This window comes from Indicator indicator, chromosome 24, assembly GCF_027791375.1.
Source record: "Indicator indicator isolate 239-I01 chromosome 24, UM_Iind_1.1, whole genome shotgun sequence".
NCBI classification, from domain to species: Eukaryota; Metazoa; Chordata; class Aves; order Piciformes; family Indicatoridae; genus Indicator; species Indicator indicator.
This window is the reverse complement of record NC_072033.1, coordinates 9,244,733-9,260,800: the sequence shown is the minus strand read 5'-3', so window position 1 is coordinate 9,260,800 and position 16,068 is coordinate 9,244,733. Positions and strand designations below refer to the sequence as shown.

Genomic DNA, 16,068 nt, shown 5'->3' with positions numbered 1-16,068 from the left:
GGGTCCTCCTGAGTTCCGGGGTGGGGGGGGGTGGGGGGGGCGCGTTTTAGGCTAAAGATTTAAAAAGTAGTGGGTTTTGTGGCGCTAACCGAAATTCGCTTTATTTCATCGGTAGGCTGACCTATATGTAACTCCTCTTCTCGGGTACTATGGACAAGAACACAAAAGAGAACTATTCTGGGTACCCTAGTCGTGTTATGAAGGTAACTGAATTCGTGGGTTGGTGGGTGTGTTTCTCCTGATTACACGAGCTCTGGATTTCAAATTGGGTGTGACAACTATTAACTGTGCTAAATTGCAGAAGAAAAAAAAGAAAAAATGTTGTTTTGAAATTGTATTTGCTGTGTGAAGAAGAAAACTGCCGATTTTGTCTTTCAGTAACTTTATCTTGCAGAAAACAGTGCCCAAGACTTACTTTTCTTTTGTATTTGTATGTCATTGTTCATTTGGGAGATTCCCCATATATATTAAGTATAAAATTCTTTAAGGAGAGGGCAGCTGTGTGTGATCAACTCATTCTAAAGATGGATTCTAAAAGCAAGCACTCTGTTAATGTCTATTGATATGCCTGTGCAGCAGTACTCAAGATTATACTGATTATTTTTCCTATAAAGAAACACAGGCACTTTCTCACTAGCTTGAGACCAAATAAGTCCTGCTAAGGTTTCAGAATAGCATCAGCAAAGCATAGTGTTAATCAAGCTACCAACGCGTTATTTTTGGTTAACTGGACTAGAAGACCAAATATCAATGAGAAGAAAAAATTACAAATCATCCAGAGGTGTCATTAGAAGGTAAAACAATGTGAGAAGCTCATCATCAGCATTTGAGCTTAATTGTAAGCAAAGTGTCCTAGAACAAGTAAGGTTTTCTTAAATATAACCCTAAACTACCTTCTTTTATTGGAAACAAAAGATTAAAAGATATGTTAAGATGAAAAGAATTAAAGGAAGGACTCAAAGCACTGTATGCTTTTATGGTAAGGATGTGATGTCTTAATATGTTTGGCTGATGGTCTTCAGATGTATGTGAAAAAGTTCTTTTCCTAGCTATAAATGAGTATGTTGTTGTAGAAAATTACAGAATCATAGGACATTTTAATTCATGAAACATAAGGTTAGACTGCCCTAATACCTCTTGTTTGTGTACTTTTTAGTTTTTTTTTTCCTAATTTACTGAATGAAGCTACAAAGGATATAGCATGCTATTCTAAAATTAATGTATTATCTTTTCTTTTTAAAGACTGCTAACCCCATTGGGGATGGCCCAAAACGTGTCCCTGTGTCTCAGTGTTCTGCCCAGAACGGGATAACGAATGGTGGAGTTCAAGCACAACGTGTTCTGGGTTCTTCAAACTTTGCCCAGAGAGTTCCTGTGCAATCACAAAAATCTGTATTGTCAAACCAAAAACTGTCTAATGACCAGACAGCGCTGCAACCCCGACCAAAATTGGTTCAAGCGACTGCCAGGCCTCAAGTTCCAAGCAAGAACAATGAAAAACCTAAACAGGCTCCAGTACCTGGTAATTCTGAAGACGATGCACATATATTTATACTGTTGTGACACCTGGGATACTTCTGTGAAGCAGAGTGCAGTGCATCTGATACTGATGTGGGACAGTCCTAAAAAGATGTACTTAGTTGTGGCCTGAAACAGAATAGCAGCACTTTCTTCAGTTTGGGTGTTGCTGCGTTATCTTTATTGCCAAAATTACCTGTTTAGAGCCAACGTGGGCATGTAACTATTTCCAGATGCTCTTTAGTCAACTGTGACTTGGTGTAATTTGCACTTACACATCATGCTTTTTGCCAGTATTCATGTTAATCTCTTGCATGCAAGAATATTTTTTTGGGGAGGGGGCAACCTTAATGTTTTTTAAGAAAGCTTTTAAAATTACATTTTAATAGTACAGGTGAGTGTGATGCTGCTTTTAGTAAGCTACACTAAGTTGTCATTAAATGTGTTCTAAGAACTGTTTCAGTTGCTCTAGAGGTTAGATTTGCTCCCATGTATATTTTTTGCCTTGTGTTCATGAGTCTCATTCACAAAGTTGGATCTTCTTCTCTATATGTAGTAAAAAACACTGAAGCAGAAAGCACCTCTAAACAGAAAAATGAAGAGACTGCTGAAAAGAAAACCGAAGAGAATAAAAAGTAAGTTTTATGCCTAAATTGTTCTAGTTAAGTCCTGTTGGATTACATGTAACTCCTAGAACTTTATGGTGCAGTAAAGTTGAAGCTAAGCTGAAGGCTACTTGAGTCCTCTGGGTTCTGGAGACCACTGACCTTGTGCTTCAGAGGCAACATATGAAAATCTAGGAAAGCTTACTTCAACCTGATAGTTTTTGGGAACAGGGACTTCCTGTAATCTAAAGAAAAGCTTTGGCTAAATGAATAATAGCTCTTAATATGAGAGAGCACTGATAGCGACTGTTTCAGTCAAGATGTATGTGCAAGAAACTGAAGTCTAGCAAAGGATGGAGTTAGATTTGTAGTATAGCCACCTTAAACAGTTCTAATGTGTGTTAATAATATGATTGTTAAGCATGTTGAAACAAGCTTGGCTTGGTGTGCACAGGCTTGATTTTTGTAGTATGGTCATTGTCAGTATCTCAGTGTGTCAGCTTTAGGAGGGAAGAGAGTAACTTCCAGAACCTTCTTTGGAAAAGACTCACTGCATATTTGATCATCTTGATGTTCTCTTAAAGACTAAAATCTAGTTGAGATCATCAAGTATCTACTGAACAGGAACATAGGTCATAAACCTAGGAGGGAAAGCCAATTCTAGTATCTAGCTTTTGTAACTTTCTCTTTCCTCTTGCAGAAGGCAGTGGTCTCTTGATGATTTTGAAATTGGTCGTCCTCTGGGAAAAGGAAAATTTGGAAATGTGTACCTGGCACGTGAAAAGCAGAGTAAATTTATTCTTGCACTGAAAGTGCTCTTTAAAACACAACTTGAGGAAGCTGGTGTTGAACATCAACTACGAAGAGAAGTTGAAATACAGTCTCATCTTAGGTAAAATTTAGTGATCTGTTACAATCTATATTCAAATAAAGTAGCCTTGGACTCGATCCCTAAAAGTCACTTCCAGCCTCTACCATTCTATAACATACCCTGTTGAGGAAATGTTTCTTTTAAAAAAATATGACAGTTTGAAATTGCTAGTTAGGATTCTTGTCTTTCTGCACCAAGATTTACCTTTGCCTTGCAATGAAGGTAATGAATCTTCCTGTTGACAAAAAAAACCCTTGTCTGCTGCTTGGGTTTACGTGGATAACTGCAGTTTCAAGAGTCTCAGCCTGTTTCTGCTTCCTGGAAAATAAGCCCAAATTGAAGAAACTAGTTTTTACAGGGAGAGAGTTTAAACTTGTATTTCAAAACCCATAGGAATTGACTCTTCAGTGGTAATCTGATTTTTCCAGCTGCTGTAGAAAAGTATGTTCAACAAGATATGAATTAGTCAAACTCTTGGCTAATGGCATGTTAGTAGGGAGTCAAAGCTGGTGCTTTGATAAACACCATCTGTCTGCTGTGAAGCTGTTAATGGGTATATTGTGAGCTGAAGAAATGCTTCCAAGATGTTCAAGTTCCTATGCTTGCCTTGAGGGTGGGGAGGCAGGAAAGAGAAATTCAAGTTATATGGAAGAACACCTTGTTCAGAAGAATATTTAAATCTTTTTGCAGGCACCCCAACATTCTCAGATTATATGGTTACTTTCATGATGTTACAAGAGTCTACCTTATTCTAGAGTATGCACCTCGTGGAGAAGTCTATAAAGAACTTCAGAAGCTTACCAAGTTTGATGAGCGAAGAACTGCTACTGTAGGTTGTGCTTGCTGCTTACACGTTACCTTACTCTTCATATCTGAAATATCTGAACCATAAAGCTAGCTCTCAGATGTAGTTCTGCATTTTGTTCTCTGAAACTGAGTCCTTGGATAACAATTTGCTTGTGCAGTTGTAACAAGGATTAAGTTGGCAAGACAAAATGTTGCACAACACTAACATGTTCAGCATTGTTATTAAAAGTGCTTGGTCACTCCAGGCACAGCCTATATTGCCAGACTTTGAGGGTTTAAGGAATAATTGCTGTCACTTAAACTACTAAATTATGCCTAGAAAAGGTTCTAATGTAGCCAGATAATCTAGAGTGACAATGTCTTTAATGGTTTGTTCTTTCTAAATACAGTACATCACAGAACTAGCAGATGCCCTATTGTACTGTCATTCGAAGAGTGTGATTCACAGAGACATCAAGCCAGAAAACTTGCTGCTTGGCTCAAATGGTGAATTAAAAATTGCTGACTTTGGATGGTCTGTGCATGCTCCATCTTCTAGGTGAGAATGCAATATAGACCTGATGCAGTGAAATACTTCTGTAGCAAAGATGTTACTTTTTTGCCACTCTTCTAGTTGTGGAATGGAGATAAATAGGAACTTAGTAAAACACTGTGGGGGGGGAGAGGGGAGGGGAAGAATTCTTGAACTGGGCCACTGCAGCACAGAGGGAGTGTTTGTGTTTTTTCAACCTGCATAGCTGAAAACTTGCTGAACCTGAAGCAAATGAAAAAGCTGTTTGTACTGTTGTAGAGTTAGTGATCCCTGAGGTGACAGACCAGTGCTTGTTTTCAAACATCAGGCTAGCAATATACTTAAGAGATTTCTTCAATTAGTCTGAATTGGAGCTGACAGAGGAAGACAACTGTATTTGACCTAGTTAGTGGGATGGGACAAGGAAGGCTGAGACTGAATGCAGTGACTTGAGGTGCTTACTGCTAGCACTTTGTCTCTGGTAGTGCTGAATCTCCAGGGTAGACTGCACTGAGGAACAGATGATTGCCAGCATTAGCTTCTATCTGGCTCTGGAAATGATCTTGTAATTGCTGTAATCAGTAAATGATTAACTTGGACTTTTCTTCAGGAGAACAACTCTCTGTGGGACACTCGACTACCTGCCTCCTGAAATGATTGAGGGAAGAACACATGATGAAAACGTGGATATTTGGAGCCTGGGAGTTCTGTGCTATGAATTCCTTGTAGGGAAACCACCTTTTGAAGCAGCAACATACCAGGAAACCTACAGAGCTATTTCCAGGGTATGTGTCAACACTTACTTGGACCAGCTGAATCCTCCTTTCAGTTGTCTTATTGAAGCTTAGCAAATGTTCCCTTTGAAAAAGGGTGTATATTTCAACTAGAACTAGACCCCTAAAAACCTCCACAGTCTTCAGTAGAATGGCTTTAAGACACCTTGTCTTGCTTCTTTGTGTCTACTCTGTATCTGCCTTCATATGAAAGTGGTAGAAGTTCATAAAGCAACTAATCTTTACCACATCTTTCATTTTCTAATTTATAAAAAGAATATTTAATGTTCAAGGTGTTACTAAAAATATGTAACTTTCTCTTGCATACTGTAGAAAAGTTCCAGCAAATTAATCTGGTTTGATATGGACTGAAAAATGCCCTAGTTTAAATTCTACAGGCAGTGAGCACCTTGTTTTCTTCAGGGTTATGGTGAAATTACTTAATCTCATTTCAGCAGGCACAAGGTGCATTCCCTTTCTAGGTTACCATGGAGAGTAGAGTCTTTTGTCTCTCCTTTGGTTTCTGCCAAAGAATTGTTGCATTCTCTTCAGTGTCCTTCCTTTTTCCTTAGGTGGAATTCAAGTTTCCTCCATTTGTAACAGAAGGTGCAAGAGATCTAATTTCAAAGCTTCTGAAGCATAACCCACTCCATCGAATGCCCCTGAAGGATGTGTTGCTTCATCCCTGGATTACAGCAAACTCTACGAAGATGCCCAGCAGCAGAAAGAGTGATGTTGCTACCCCATCTGGCACACAGTCTTAGTAACATCATAGGATCAGCATGTACTGTGACTACTGTAATGCTTACAATACAAGAAGCAGGTCTTGGAATCTAATGGCAGTTGGAATGCAAATCTTAGGGTTGGCCAGCATTTGAAACTCTAATTGCAGTGTAATATTTGACTTTCAGATGGAAGTTGTGGAATACTTAATATACTTGAAATCCAGTTAGTTACATGTGGACCAGGTCTGATCTAAGCATTAAGCTGTTCAAGGCTGTTATGATGTGGTCTGTCCTGGTAATGGTTCATTGCTCTAACAACAAGAGGAAGGTGTTGGTCTAGCTTATTGGACAGTGCAATATCCTAGAGATACCTGCCCCCTAATTTATTGGGCTGCTAAGGGTATCACAACTGTGGTGTAATCAAACTGAGCGAGGTGAATGCGTTTGTCTTAATGATGTGTACATTATTTGTCTCGTCTTAAATGTGACCACACAACTGTTCAAATAAAGACTTCTTATACACTCCTGTTAGCATGGTCAATTCTTTATGGTATTATCACTTCCACTGGCTGTCTCTAACCACTTCACCATCAGTATAGCTTGACTCCTTGTCACAAAATAAGTTTACTTCCCACCTTTGTCAAAAGGAGGTAATAGGAAGGTCTCTCTCACAGTGCTGCTACCAAAGTAGGTATAGTCCCTCACTATTCTACAGTCACAACACAAGTACCACATCTCTTACTTCCCTTGAGTTTTCTATAACCACTAGGACCTAGACTGGTTTCTTCCCTTTTGTACTGCAGTTATTCAAAAACAAATTAGCCTGAAAGCATGTGGAAGAGAAGAATCTGGAAGGTGTTAACATTGGTTCCCCTTACAGATCCCATTTGATGACATCTAGTGTTTTAAGATGTTACTTCCTAAAATACAGCCACTCACCATCAAAATATGCAAACCAACTGTTTTCCATTAAAAAACTTCAAGCAAACTAAGAGAAAGCAATTTATTGTATTTTCATTAAGACTTGAAGGTTGTCTTCACTATTTTACAAACCATTTTAAAAAATGATCCTTTTACAAGCAAGGATTCTAGAATTCAAAATACATCCTCAAATTAATTTAAAATATACTTTGCAAAAAACTGCATCTAAACAAATTGTTTATACAGCAATCTTTACCTTAAAAGGTAATATGAATTTTAGTCATAATTGAATCTTTCTTTACTGCAAGAAAATCTCTGTCTGTGGCTAGCACTGGTGATTTAACTTTTAAATGCATTTGCTTTAAATGATTCCACTTTTACAGAAAGTTATGGGCTTTTGGTTTTACTCAGAAGAAAAAGCTTGAGTGTTCGTTTTCTATCAAATTTAGGACAAAATATACTCAGCAGAAATAACTGATTAAATGAAACTAAGGATGTCTCCTGATCATTCTGTAATTTTTTGTTATCCATGATAGCAGAACATTGCCCTAACCTGAAAGATAAGGCCACACAGGAAAAAGAAACACACACAGGTTCCTCTGAAGAGCCAGGGGGAAAAGCCCAAATGAACTTTAAGAAACAGTGATAGCCCACTTCAATTTAAAAGACTGGCAGTTCTAAATGTAGTAAGTTCTAGAAAGCTACACTAGTGTTGGTCACATGCCCTACAACTGCTGTATAGATAGTGCAGTTTTAACCTGTCAAACACTTAGCAATAAGCTCCCATCCACAAAACAGGTATAGTTACCACAGTTAAGGGTAAAGAGGCAAGCTGATTTGAAACTTGTGCTCTTAGCTCTGGCTCAGATGGCAGCAAGCTAAACTATACTGTTTCAAGCTGTTTGGTTCAGCATTCATGCTACAAAGCAGGCCTGAGATAGGAACAATCCAGTCCATTTTTTGTTTTTAATAAGCAGCTAGTCACACTAAACCTGACAGCCATTCCTCCTACCCACATAGGTACATGAGGCAGCACAGCATTGAATCCACATTCTAAACATGCAAGCCAAGCTGCTGTGCATGATATTAGTTCTCTTAGTGACACAGCTTGCACCTCCCATGGAAGTGGGCCACATTGCAAGACTGACTCAGTATGTCATGCTCCTAAGGTTAGCACTTTGAGCAGTGTTTAACTATGTAACACATTTTTACATATGTGCAATATGGCTATGTTTGTGTTGTACAGCAAGCTTCCAGCACACATACCTGCTCAGTGCTTCAACTTGTGTTTTAAGACACTAAACTCACTAAGGCCAAGCCCTTCCCAAGGGGTTCTTTGTTTTCAGATGGCAGTCCAGTATTGTCTTGCTTCCACAGGGCAAAGGAAATAAATTATCTCCCTTTCAGTTTTCTCTTAGAGAAAACATGATTACCCACGGACTAGCACTAACAGAAGTACAAGGATGTATCTTCTGAGACCACAAACTCTGCTTGCTTGCTTGGAGCCCGAGAATCCTCACTGCATCCAGCCAGTTTGGGCTTTCTGAAGAGGGTACAATTTAAAGTTATGACTAAATGGAGTTAATAGGTTGCTCATAACAAAAGTAAATTACTTGCTGCTTCCCTCCTTCAGCAACCTCTCATCCTAAACACATGATTCCTTCCTCTCAATTCGCTAAACTTCAGCAAGGAAAAAAATTACTCTGATTACCAGGGTAATTTCCTGCTGTTTTTCTTTAGTCTGATACTTGTACAAACAGAGCTGTGTCAGAGTCACCTTGGGCTAGGTGTAAGCACAGGGACAGGCAATGTGAAAGAACAGGCCTGGAAGGAGGAAGAGGTCCACAAGAGTGATACATATGGCTTGAGCTATCTCACAGAAGCCCAGTCCTAAGACTGAAACCCAGGTTTACCACAGAAAGTTACAGTGACTACCTAGCTTTGGGATCCAGTCTTCAGGTTAACTGAAAGGCGGAATGTGAATGTATGCAACTACACTCCAACTGGAATAGTGTCCAAATGAAGACATGAAAAGCGCTTCTAATTGGTAACATTCAACAGTCTGTCAGTCAAAAGTACAGAATTGCTCGAGAAGCTAGGAATTGTGCTCTCTGGACTTCGGGTGCAGCTTCAACCATAGGAGCAGAGAGCTGATAGGGTTAGTTTTTGGATTAGAAGTTTCTCCACCCTAAAGCCAGATCTCAGTATAAAACCTCACAAATACCTTGCCTCTGACTTATCGATCTTTGGAATATCTTCACATGGGAGGTAATTCTGGTTACACTGATTTCAGTAGACTCAGGATTCCTTAAGTCTATAGGCATAAAAAAAAATAAAAAAAAGGGACTTTAGTAAGGCCAGTTCCTGACCTATAAATAAAGAATGTGTTCAAACAACACAATCTTGAAACACAGAAACACCACAAAGGAGCTACAGTTTTAGAACAGTGCATCACCTAAGCCCTGGCTAAGTAATTATTACTGTGCAATAATTAAGCATGGGGGTATTCCCATTGAGGTTAGTGCAGTCTGTGTATTGTACTGCAAGACTGGGGTCATATCATATGCCTTTTATAACAAAAGAAACATCCACCTACCACTTTAGCTTCCAATATACACTTAGCAAAAGGAGTATTTATATGGTAGGGTATTGTTTACTCTACAGACTGTTAGGAAGAAAATCCTACTCTGTTTCCAAACTACCTAGTAATAAACTAATGCTGTCACTATTTTGAGAAGAAAAGAATTAAGGCCCCAAAAGCTAGCTTATAATGACCCAGAACTATGTATTCTAAAGAGATTGCTCATTGTAAAGCCTTTATATTACCACTTGCAGTGGAAACCAGATACCATTTTAACAGGGTTTTCTAAAGAAGAGGTGGCAAAAAGGAAAGAAGGTAAGGAGAGCACTTTCACAGTCTAACATTGGCCTGAAAGAACAAGTCAGAAATACAAGAGGAGGTCATCATTAACACGAATCCAAATAAGTCTTTAAAAAGAAATTTAGCAATCTGAAAAGCTACATGGATATAGAACATTAAAAAAAAAAAAGAGTAAAAAAAAAACAGTAAGAAATTATCATGGATTTGAGGCAGGAGGCTTGAAGAAACCAATCTTCCGGCAGTATCGGACAATAAAGGGCACAGAAACTATAGTAATGCTGATTCGTACTGGAGCAAACAGCTTGTGAATAGCATATGCCAGCACAAATGTGCTGGTACCAGCAGCCATTTTAGATTGCAAAGATGATTCACTGAAACCCAGTTTGAAGAGAACTGCAGTCATATCCACACCACTGGAGAAAAAGAAAACAAGACTTCTTTAGTTTATTTTAAGGTTGCATGCTAAAACAAATACAAAGCACTATTTTCTTTAGCAAAATTAATATGGCACATTTCCATCTCTGGAATGTATGTTTAAATTGGATGTTGTTAAATAACAAAAAAAAAATTATTTCAGCATAGATTCATAGAATGGTTTGGGTTGGAAGGAACCTTACAGATCATCTAGTTCCAACCCCCCTACAGCCCCATCATGGGTGGGGACACCTCCCACTAGACCAGGTTGCTCAAGGCCTCATCCAGCCTGATCTTGAACACCTCCATGGAGGGGGCATCCATGATCTTCCTGAGCAACCTGTTCCAGAGTCTCACCACCCTCACTGTAAAGAATTTCATCCTAATACCCAGTCTAAATCTACCCTCCTCAAGCTTAAATCCATTCCTTCTCATCATATCAGTATAACTCCTTGTAAATAAGTTCCTTCTCAGCTTTCCTGTAGGACCCTCTCAGGTAGTGGAAGGCTGCTCAGCAGTAACAACTTAAGTTACTTCTGTAACAAAAAGTGTAATATTTTTAGTTGTACTTTTTTTTTAACTAAATTGACAATTTCTCTGTGAAGTCAAATATGTTCTTCATTTCAGAGCTATAACAGCAGCAAGGCATGAGAAACACACTCTTCCATCCTTGACTTTCAGAGATTCTAGAGAACAGAGAATTTATTTCTCCAGTTCAGAATTTTTTAAAAATTAGAATTTTGTGAACTTGTGTTGGAAATTCATCTTCCCAACAAAGCCTATTCTGTGTCTTGATGAAATTTATCACATAAATGTAGCTCAACCCAAATCAAATAAGGCTGGTTGTTAGGCTTAGAGAGTTCTAAGAGAGCAGTACAAAGCTGTTAAAATCAAAAACACTTTAGCTGAGATCTAGCAAGTGAAGCAAGTATTATAGATCTCAAATAAGCATTAATCACCAAAGCCATGAATATTTTAATTCTCTACAGACAGCAGCTTTCACCAAGGCTCATAGTTTGGAGTTATTTTCCAAAGGAAGATGTTACTGCAACTTTCCCCCCGCTTCACTTGCCAGCATAGTATCTGTAATTGGGAGTTAAATTATGCCTGAAGTAAAAAATGTTCATTGTTACCCAGTGCCACAGAAGACAGAAATCAGGTGTTCCCACTGAAGCCAAGAGTTAGTGGGAGGGTATGTTTTGAGTAACAATGTGTTTCCCCATCTCCTCACTGGAAATTCCTCATGCTCAACATATTTTTAACTGCTGCATTCCCACCAGAGGCCACATGCACAATTTCCCACCTGGTGCCTATGCAGTTATCTAGGATTTTCTGTTTAAATCTAATCCTCTTTTAGTGGCCATTGTCTTCTGCAGTTCAGCTGCAGAAACTGAGCTCAACACCCAGAAGAATAAATTTATCTCTAAGCTCCACACTTCTGTAAGGCTCTATCTCTCCACACCATACTACTGTTTGAGAACAAAAGATAGCTCTGCAGAACAAAAATTAATTCTCTCATCTGCTGAGTTACTCTGAAGCAGTTCGATGTTTTCACCTGCCCACCACAGACTGTGAACCTATGCAAAAACACCATGTACATCTCCTATCTTTTCTCCTGCCTGATGGGAGATTAGATCCATTTACGGATCCATCTATTCTCAAAATTCAGAAGATTATTGTGTATAGATGAAACAGGTGCAGAGTACATGTCCCCTTCCAGAAACAAGCACAATGGTAAGACATTTTTCTTGGCTAAACCATTACCTAGAAGCTACAGCCCAAACCCTACCTTGACACAGCCAGGTAGAAGATTCCTAAAGATACTAATGAAATTCCAACATGGAATGAAACCCCTACAGCACCGTATTCTTTAAAAACTTGTTTCAGCTGCTGGGATTTGTTGAGTTTCTTGTTTTCACCACTGGGATCTGTGGCTGCCTTTTCAGAGGATCCACCTGCATCCTAAAAGCAAAACAAAAATATTTATCAGCACTAAGCACAATGTCATATTCCAGTCAGTTGAAACAATCTGGAATAATGAAAAAGATGGCTTGCATACAGTGATGTTCAGAATGCTTGGGGAAGGCAGTAACACACATTTGCTCTTTCACATCAGGATAGCAGACACCTGTGGCAGAGCCCTGGCAAGCTCCCTTTTCCCAATTACTCATATCAAAGGGATGCAGTAAACTTGCTGCCAGATCTTACACAATGCAAACTTCACAATAAAGAGTTATTATAATCCGTCTTACACTTGATCCAAATATGTGCCAACGTACACCCACACAGTCACTTGCATGATGAGGCTGAGGTGCCAAAGAGATCTTTGCTTACACCCACTGCTCAGCTTTATACAGGGAATTCTTTTAACACTTTTTGTTTACAGGCTAAGCAGCTGATGGCACTGAAAGCCTACATGATACCACACTGATGCTAGCTTACTAATAACTTACTGCTAGAAGAGGTACAACATTTAAGTTCTTATAAATCACCTTCTGTAGATCAGCTGAAAAAAGGAAGACTCAGGAAACTGCTACTGTTGCCATGGTGCAGACAACAGCTACACAGACATACCAGTGCTGGTGTAAATAGCCTAACCTCGCTGAAAATGTTTATCATAGTAAAATTTACGGACAGCTTTTTATCTAGCCAAATTTGAAGTGCAGAACTTCATACCAAAATATACCCCAAAGCTATTTGAAAGTGCAATGCAGGCAAAGAAAGGCTCTGATAGTATTAAGATAGCCCTTTGGACACCTCCTCAGACATGCCATGGAAGAAATAACTGGAGAAAGAAATTTTTTCCACAAAGACCTCAGAATTTTTCTCTAAAGAGTGAGTGATTGTCAGGAAAGGTTAGAAGAGTCCTTTCTTCTAAACTGAATTCAGCAGTGGTAGTGACAATACGACAGCCAGAGTACAGGCCACTGCTGCCCACAGGGCAGGTACAGCTACTGTGTTCATGGCACCACTTTGCCCTGTTGTGGACCAGCTTCGAGGCGCACACATTGCAAGAAAAATACTTTTGATCAGTCCTTGGACTTGGTGAAATCAGGATAGAAGACATTCTCCTCTTACAGCACTCACGGTTGGATGAACTCACTTTAATCAGTGATTTTAACCATGTGAACCACACCCCAAAGCCCCCACAAACCCCTGCTGCTGGTTTTCTTTTTCCACATCATAATCTGTGTCACTTTCATTTTGACAAGAAATCACACTGATCCATAAATATGTATTTAGAGAACTGTGTGGCTCAACTGATTATTGCAAAATTTTCAAACATAATGGATGTTAAGTTTTTTTTTTTGTTAGCTCATGAGTCAAAGTAATATTTGAATAGAAAGTGAAACATGATTAAGAAAGCAAAATATTGAGTAGAAAAATAAATTCTTCATTGCTTAAATCAAGCACTTTTAACACTAGAAGGTAAATGAGCAAAAAAATACTCATACATTTTTTAAGCAACCTCATTAAGCAAAATAATGGATTCATAGTTAGACAATCTACTTTGAGCCACTGGAAGTAATTACATTCCATACATGGCTGCTACTTCACGACGTTTCAGAACTCATTCTCTTTTTTTTCAATTTTATTATAGGAATGAATGGGGGATGGAGGGAGAGAAGAAAGCTGTTTTAACTCAGTCTGTAAAATTTAAATATTGAGTTATTGAATGGGACTAGTTGAATAAACTGGACAAAATAGTCTCACAATACCTTCTGCCAAAAGCTGTCCTAACAACACAATTATTATCCTATGCTAAGTCAAGAACACTCATTTATTCAAGTGTGATTTTCTTAAAAGCCAAGCACAGTCTGAATGGTATTTTAAGATCCTGCAGCTTGTAGTGAATTTTGCATTCAAACAGAAATGATCACTATCTATTTAAGGAGCCAAACATGAAGATTTTTTTCAGACAGCTGCCACGAAAACAGGAGCTGACAACCTACAGACATACATAAGCCTCAGACGTACTCTGGGTCTTAGAGCCATGCTTACAAGATGGATAATAAGTACTGAGAAATAGTTTGTTCTCATCATTCAAGTACATCTCGATTCACTCCTGCTCTCAGGCTCACATGCCAAGCAATTTCTGGTATCAAAGCAAGATATTAATAGAGTACCACTTCAACAGATATTATTTGAACTGCCCAGTATGACCATCTCCTGAATAACATGCAATTTAGCTAAGAAAGCTGCCTATTATCCATATAATTCCGCTAGACTGACCGTTTTCTTCACATCATATAGGCAAAGATTCAGCTTCTGGATGAACTAAGGCATGAAAACAAATCAGAAATGTCATGTTACACTTTGCAGTGAGGCTACAGAAATTAACCTGAAAATGAAGCTGTAGAAATTAAACTGTAAATGAGGCTTTGTATGGAAAACTCACATGCACAATCTTGGCACAAGCAGGTCCTGTCTCCTACAGAAACCCAGCATAAATATAATTTAATAATCTACTGCTGTGTGAGAGCCAGTTACATGTAAGGCCTTCATTTGCTTTTCTACCTGAATCAATTACATCCGTAAAAGGAAACAATGTATTATACAAATTCATTAGAAATGTTCCTTGCCACCTGCAAAAAAAGTCCACAGAATGTTGAAAGCACAGTGAAACACATCATTAACTCGTGTTTTATCTGTCAGCTACCAAACGGCACAGGGTCAGGAACAGGATCTCTCCCTGCAGCAACCGGCAGTGTGCCACCCGCTGCCATCTGCAGGGCTGAAACCCACGGCTCTTACAGAAAGTCCATCCACCAGGAACACTCGGGCCGCTCTGTGTCAGCGGGAATTACTGAAAACCCCCTTTTTTAATTCGTTATTTACGTTACGTGCCTGCAGTGTTCAAACCCTGCAGACCCCAGGGAAAATATACACACGCCTGCCCCCTCACCCCGAGTCGCTGCAGGACAGCCGAACCCCTGATCTTTCCCAAAAGCTGGGAAACTCTTCCAGGCCAGGATAACTTGCGTTTTAACCACCGCTCCGATCCATTCCCCATCAAGACATCTCCCTCCAGAAGCGGGCCCTGAGGCCGCGCTGCCCCCTTACCGAGGACAGCACCTCACAGGGGGCTCCCAGACACCCCCCCTTACCCTGGCGGAACTGCCGGCTGGAGATCGCAGCGTTACCAGTGGAAGCGGCGGGCTGAGGCCAGACCAGGCGAGGCGGGGACCGCAGCCCAAGGCGCAAGGGTGAACGGCGGCGAGCGGCGGGCTGCGCGGGCCAGCCGGCGGCCGCAGCGGGCCCAGGCGCAGCAGGCGGTACATAGCGGCGCGGAAACTGAACGGCCCAGACTCTGCAAGCCAAGGCGGGCAGGCAACCAGGCCTGACAACAGAACCCCGACCCCGCCTGGCGCCGGGAGCCCTCCTCCTTAAAGGCACAGCGTCCTGCTTGCGCCTCCTTTAGACCTCTAAGAAGGAGGGTTCCCGCTGGGCGGGCTGGTGGTTGGTTGTGGGGAGGCGGTTACAGGTATGGTTGCGGACGTCAGGTCTGAGGTAAAGTGTGTAAGGCAGAGCATAAATGCAGAGCTTTTCCAGTCCCACAGGGTCCATAGTATCTCTTGACATCAGAATAATAGAATCATTTGGGTTGAAGAAGATCTTTAATCATGAGTCCAACTGCCAGGTCACCACTAAACCATGTCCCTCAGTACTACTGCTACACGTCTTAAATCCCTCTGGGGATGACAATTCCACCGCTTCCCTCAGGAGTCTGTTCCAGGGCTTGAAAACTGTTTTGGTCACAACGTTTTTACTAGTATCCAAACTAAACTTCCTCTGGCACAAGCTAGGACCATTTCCTCTTGCTAGTTACTTCGGAGCAGAGACCAACACGCACCTCTCTCCAACCTCCTTTCAAGGAGTTGTAGAGAGCCGGAAGGTCTTCCCTCATCCTCCTTTTCTCCAGATTAAATAACCCTATTTTCCTCAACCATTCCTCACCAGACCTGTTCTCCAGACCCTTCGTCTGTTACATTTCCCTTCTCAGGACATATTCCAGCACCTCAGTGTCCTAGTAGTGAGGGA

General features: G+C 40.2%; 2 protein-coding genes across 3 annotated transcripts; one reads left to right on the top strand and one right to left on the bottom strand.

The window, feature by feature from the left end:
* Positions 1–145: 145 nt before the first annotated feature.
* On the top strand, positions 146–6,314 carry AURKA (aurora kinase A). 2 transcript variants are annotated; one of them, XM_054392082.1, is made up of 8 exons: positions 146–203; positions 1,243–1,522; positions 2,075–2,153; positions 2,824–3,015; positions 3,685–3,823; positions 4,191–4,339; positions 4,923–5,097; positions 5,658–6,314. In XM_054392082.1, exons 1-8 carry the CDS (start codon positions 150–152, stop codon positions 5,847–5,849), a joined length of 1,260 nt encoding a protein of 419 aa, XP_054248057.1. In that variant the 5' UTR covers positions 146–149; the 3' UTR covers positions 5,850–6,314. The 2 variants fall into 2 exon arrangements, with proteins under 2 accessions (XP_054248057.1, XP_054248058.1); XM_054392083.1 differs by lacking the exons at positions 146–203; positions 1,243–1,522; positions 2,075–2,153; positions 3,685–3,823 and having other exon boundaries at positions 2,834–2,889; positions 4,207–4,339.
* A 3,494-nt stretch (positions 6,315–9,808) lies between these two features.
* FAM210B (family with sequence similarity 210 member B) lies at positions 9,809–15,308 on the bottom strand. The gene is made up of 3 exons (XM_054392068.1): positions 15,135–15,308; positions 11,816–11,988; positions 9,809–10,025 (listed from the first exon to the last, which is right to left on the bottom strand). Exons 1-3 carry the CDS (start codon positions 15,306–15,308, stop codon positions 9,809–9,811), a joined length of 564 nt encoding a protein of 187 aa, XP_054248043.1.
* Positions 15,309–16,068: the final 760 nt, after the last annotated feature.

Coding starts and splice junctions, on each gene's coding strand:
- FAM210B (XM_054392068.1), bottom strand. CDS start 15,308: ATGTACCGCCTGCTGCGCCTGGGCCCGCTGCGGCCGCCGGCTGGCCCG. Junction 11,989..15,134: donor CAGCCGGCAGTTCCGCCAGG/GTAAGGGGGGGT, acceptor TTTTGCTTTTAG/GATGCAGGTGGATCCTCTGA. Junction 10,026..11,815: donor TTCTACCTGGCTGTGTCAAG/GTAGGGTTTGGG, acceptor CTTTTTCTCCAG/TGGTGTGGATATGACTGCAG.
- AURKA (XM_054392082.1), top strand. CDS start 150: ATGGACAAGAACACAAAAGAGAACTATTCTGGGTACCCTAGTCGTGTT. Junction 4,340..4,922: donor GTGCATGCTCCATCTTCTAG/GTGAGAATGCAA, acceptor ACTTTTCTTCAG/GAGAACAACTCTCTGTGGGA. Junction 5,098..5,657: donor CCTACAGAGCTATTTCCAGG/GTATGTGTCAAC, acceptor CTTTTTCCTTAG/GTGGAATTCAAGTTTCCTCC.